The 691-nt window shown below is 61.1% G+C and overlaps 1 protein-coding gene across 1 annotated transcript in view; it reads left to right on the top strand.

Moving 5' to 3' along the window:
• Positions 1-330: 330 nt before the first annotated feature.
• The window catches only part of LOC104544482 (transmembrane protein 79-like), a gene marked incomplete at its 5' end in the record, with an annotated part of 886 nt that continues 525 nt past the window's right edge, over positions 331-691 (top strand). The window contains 1 exon segment of the mRNA XM_010189371.1: positions 331-544. Coding sequence (XP_010187673.1) covers positions 331-544 — 214 coding nt within the window.

Below are 691 nucleotides of genomic sequence, written 5' to 3'. Positions count from 1 at the left end.
GGGGGTCCCTTCCAACTCCTCACATCCTGGGGTCGTGTGTGAGCTGCAGTAGCAGGGGCTGAGCAGAGCCAGGGCTGAGCTCTTCACAGCTCCATCGCTCCCCGCAGCAGCAGCAGATGGAGGTTTCCTACCCCACCACATCTCCCCCAGCCCTCAGGCTCCAACATGTGCTGCCCAGGGCAATCCCCATCCATGGAGGGGTCCAAAAACCACATGGACGTGGCACTTGGGGACATGGTTTACAGCCATGGTTGGGTTGGGGGCTGGACTTGATGATCTTAGAGCCCTTTTCTAACCTGAATGACTCCGATTCACTGCTCTGCCCCCCAGGGATGATCGTCAGCGGCATCTCCCGCCTCTGCTCCTCGGCGCTGGAGCCCTTTGGGGAGCTGCAGCGGGAGGTGGAGATCCACCGCACCTACGTCTCGCAGTCCGTGCACCTCTTCATCCTCTACTTCTTCAACATGGCCGTGCTGGCCACCTACCTCCCACAGGAGGCCCTCAAGCTCATCCCGCTGCTCACCGGGCTCTTCGCCATCTCCCGGTAAGTGGCTCCTTAACCTTGCCCAGGATGCAAACAGGGGCTGGGGGTGCTGGCAGCTGCTGTGCCTTGGTGCAAACCCCAGCGCTGGCAATGCCCAACGGCCTCAAGTTGTGCCAGGGGAGGGTTAGGTTGGATTTTGGGAGGGAT

The sequence above is a fragment of the Mesitornis unicolor genome, unplaced genomic scaffold, assembly GCF_000695765.1.
Source record: "Mesitornis unicolor isolate BGI_N332 unplaced genomic scaffold, ASM69576v1 scaffold42537, whole genome shotgun sequence".
Taxonomy (NCBI): domain Eukaryota; kingdom Metazoa; phylum Chordata; class Aves; order Mesitornithiformes; family Mesitornithidae; genus Mesitornis; species Mesitornis unicolor.
Note: the sequence above shows the minus strand (reverse complement) of the source record. Positions and strands in the feature narration are given on the sequence as shown.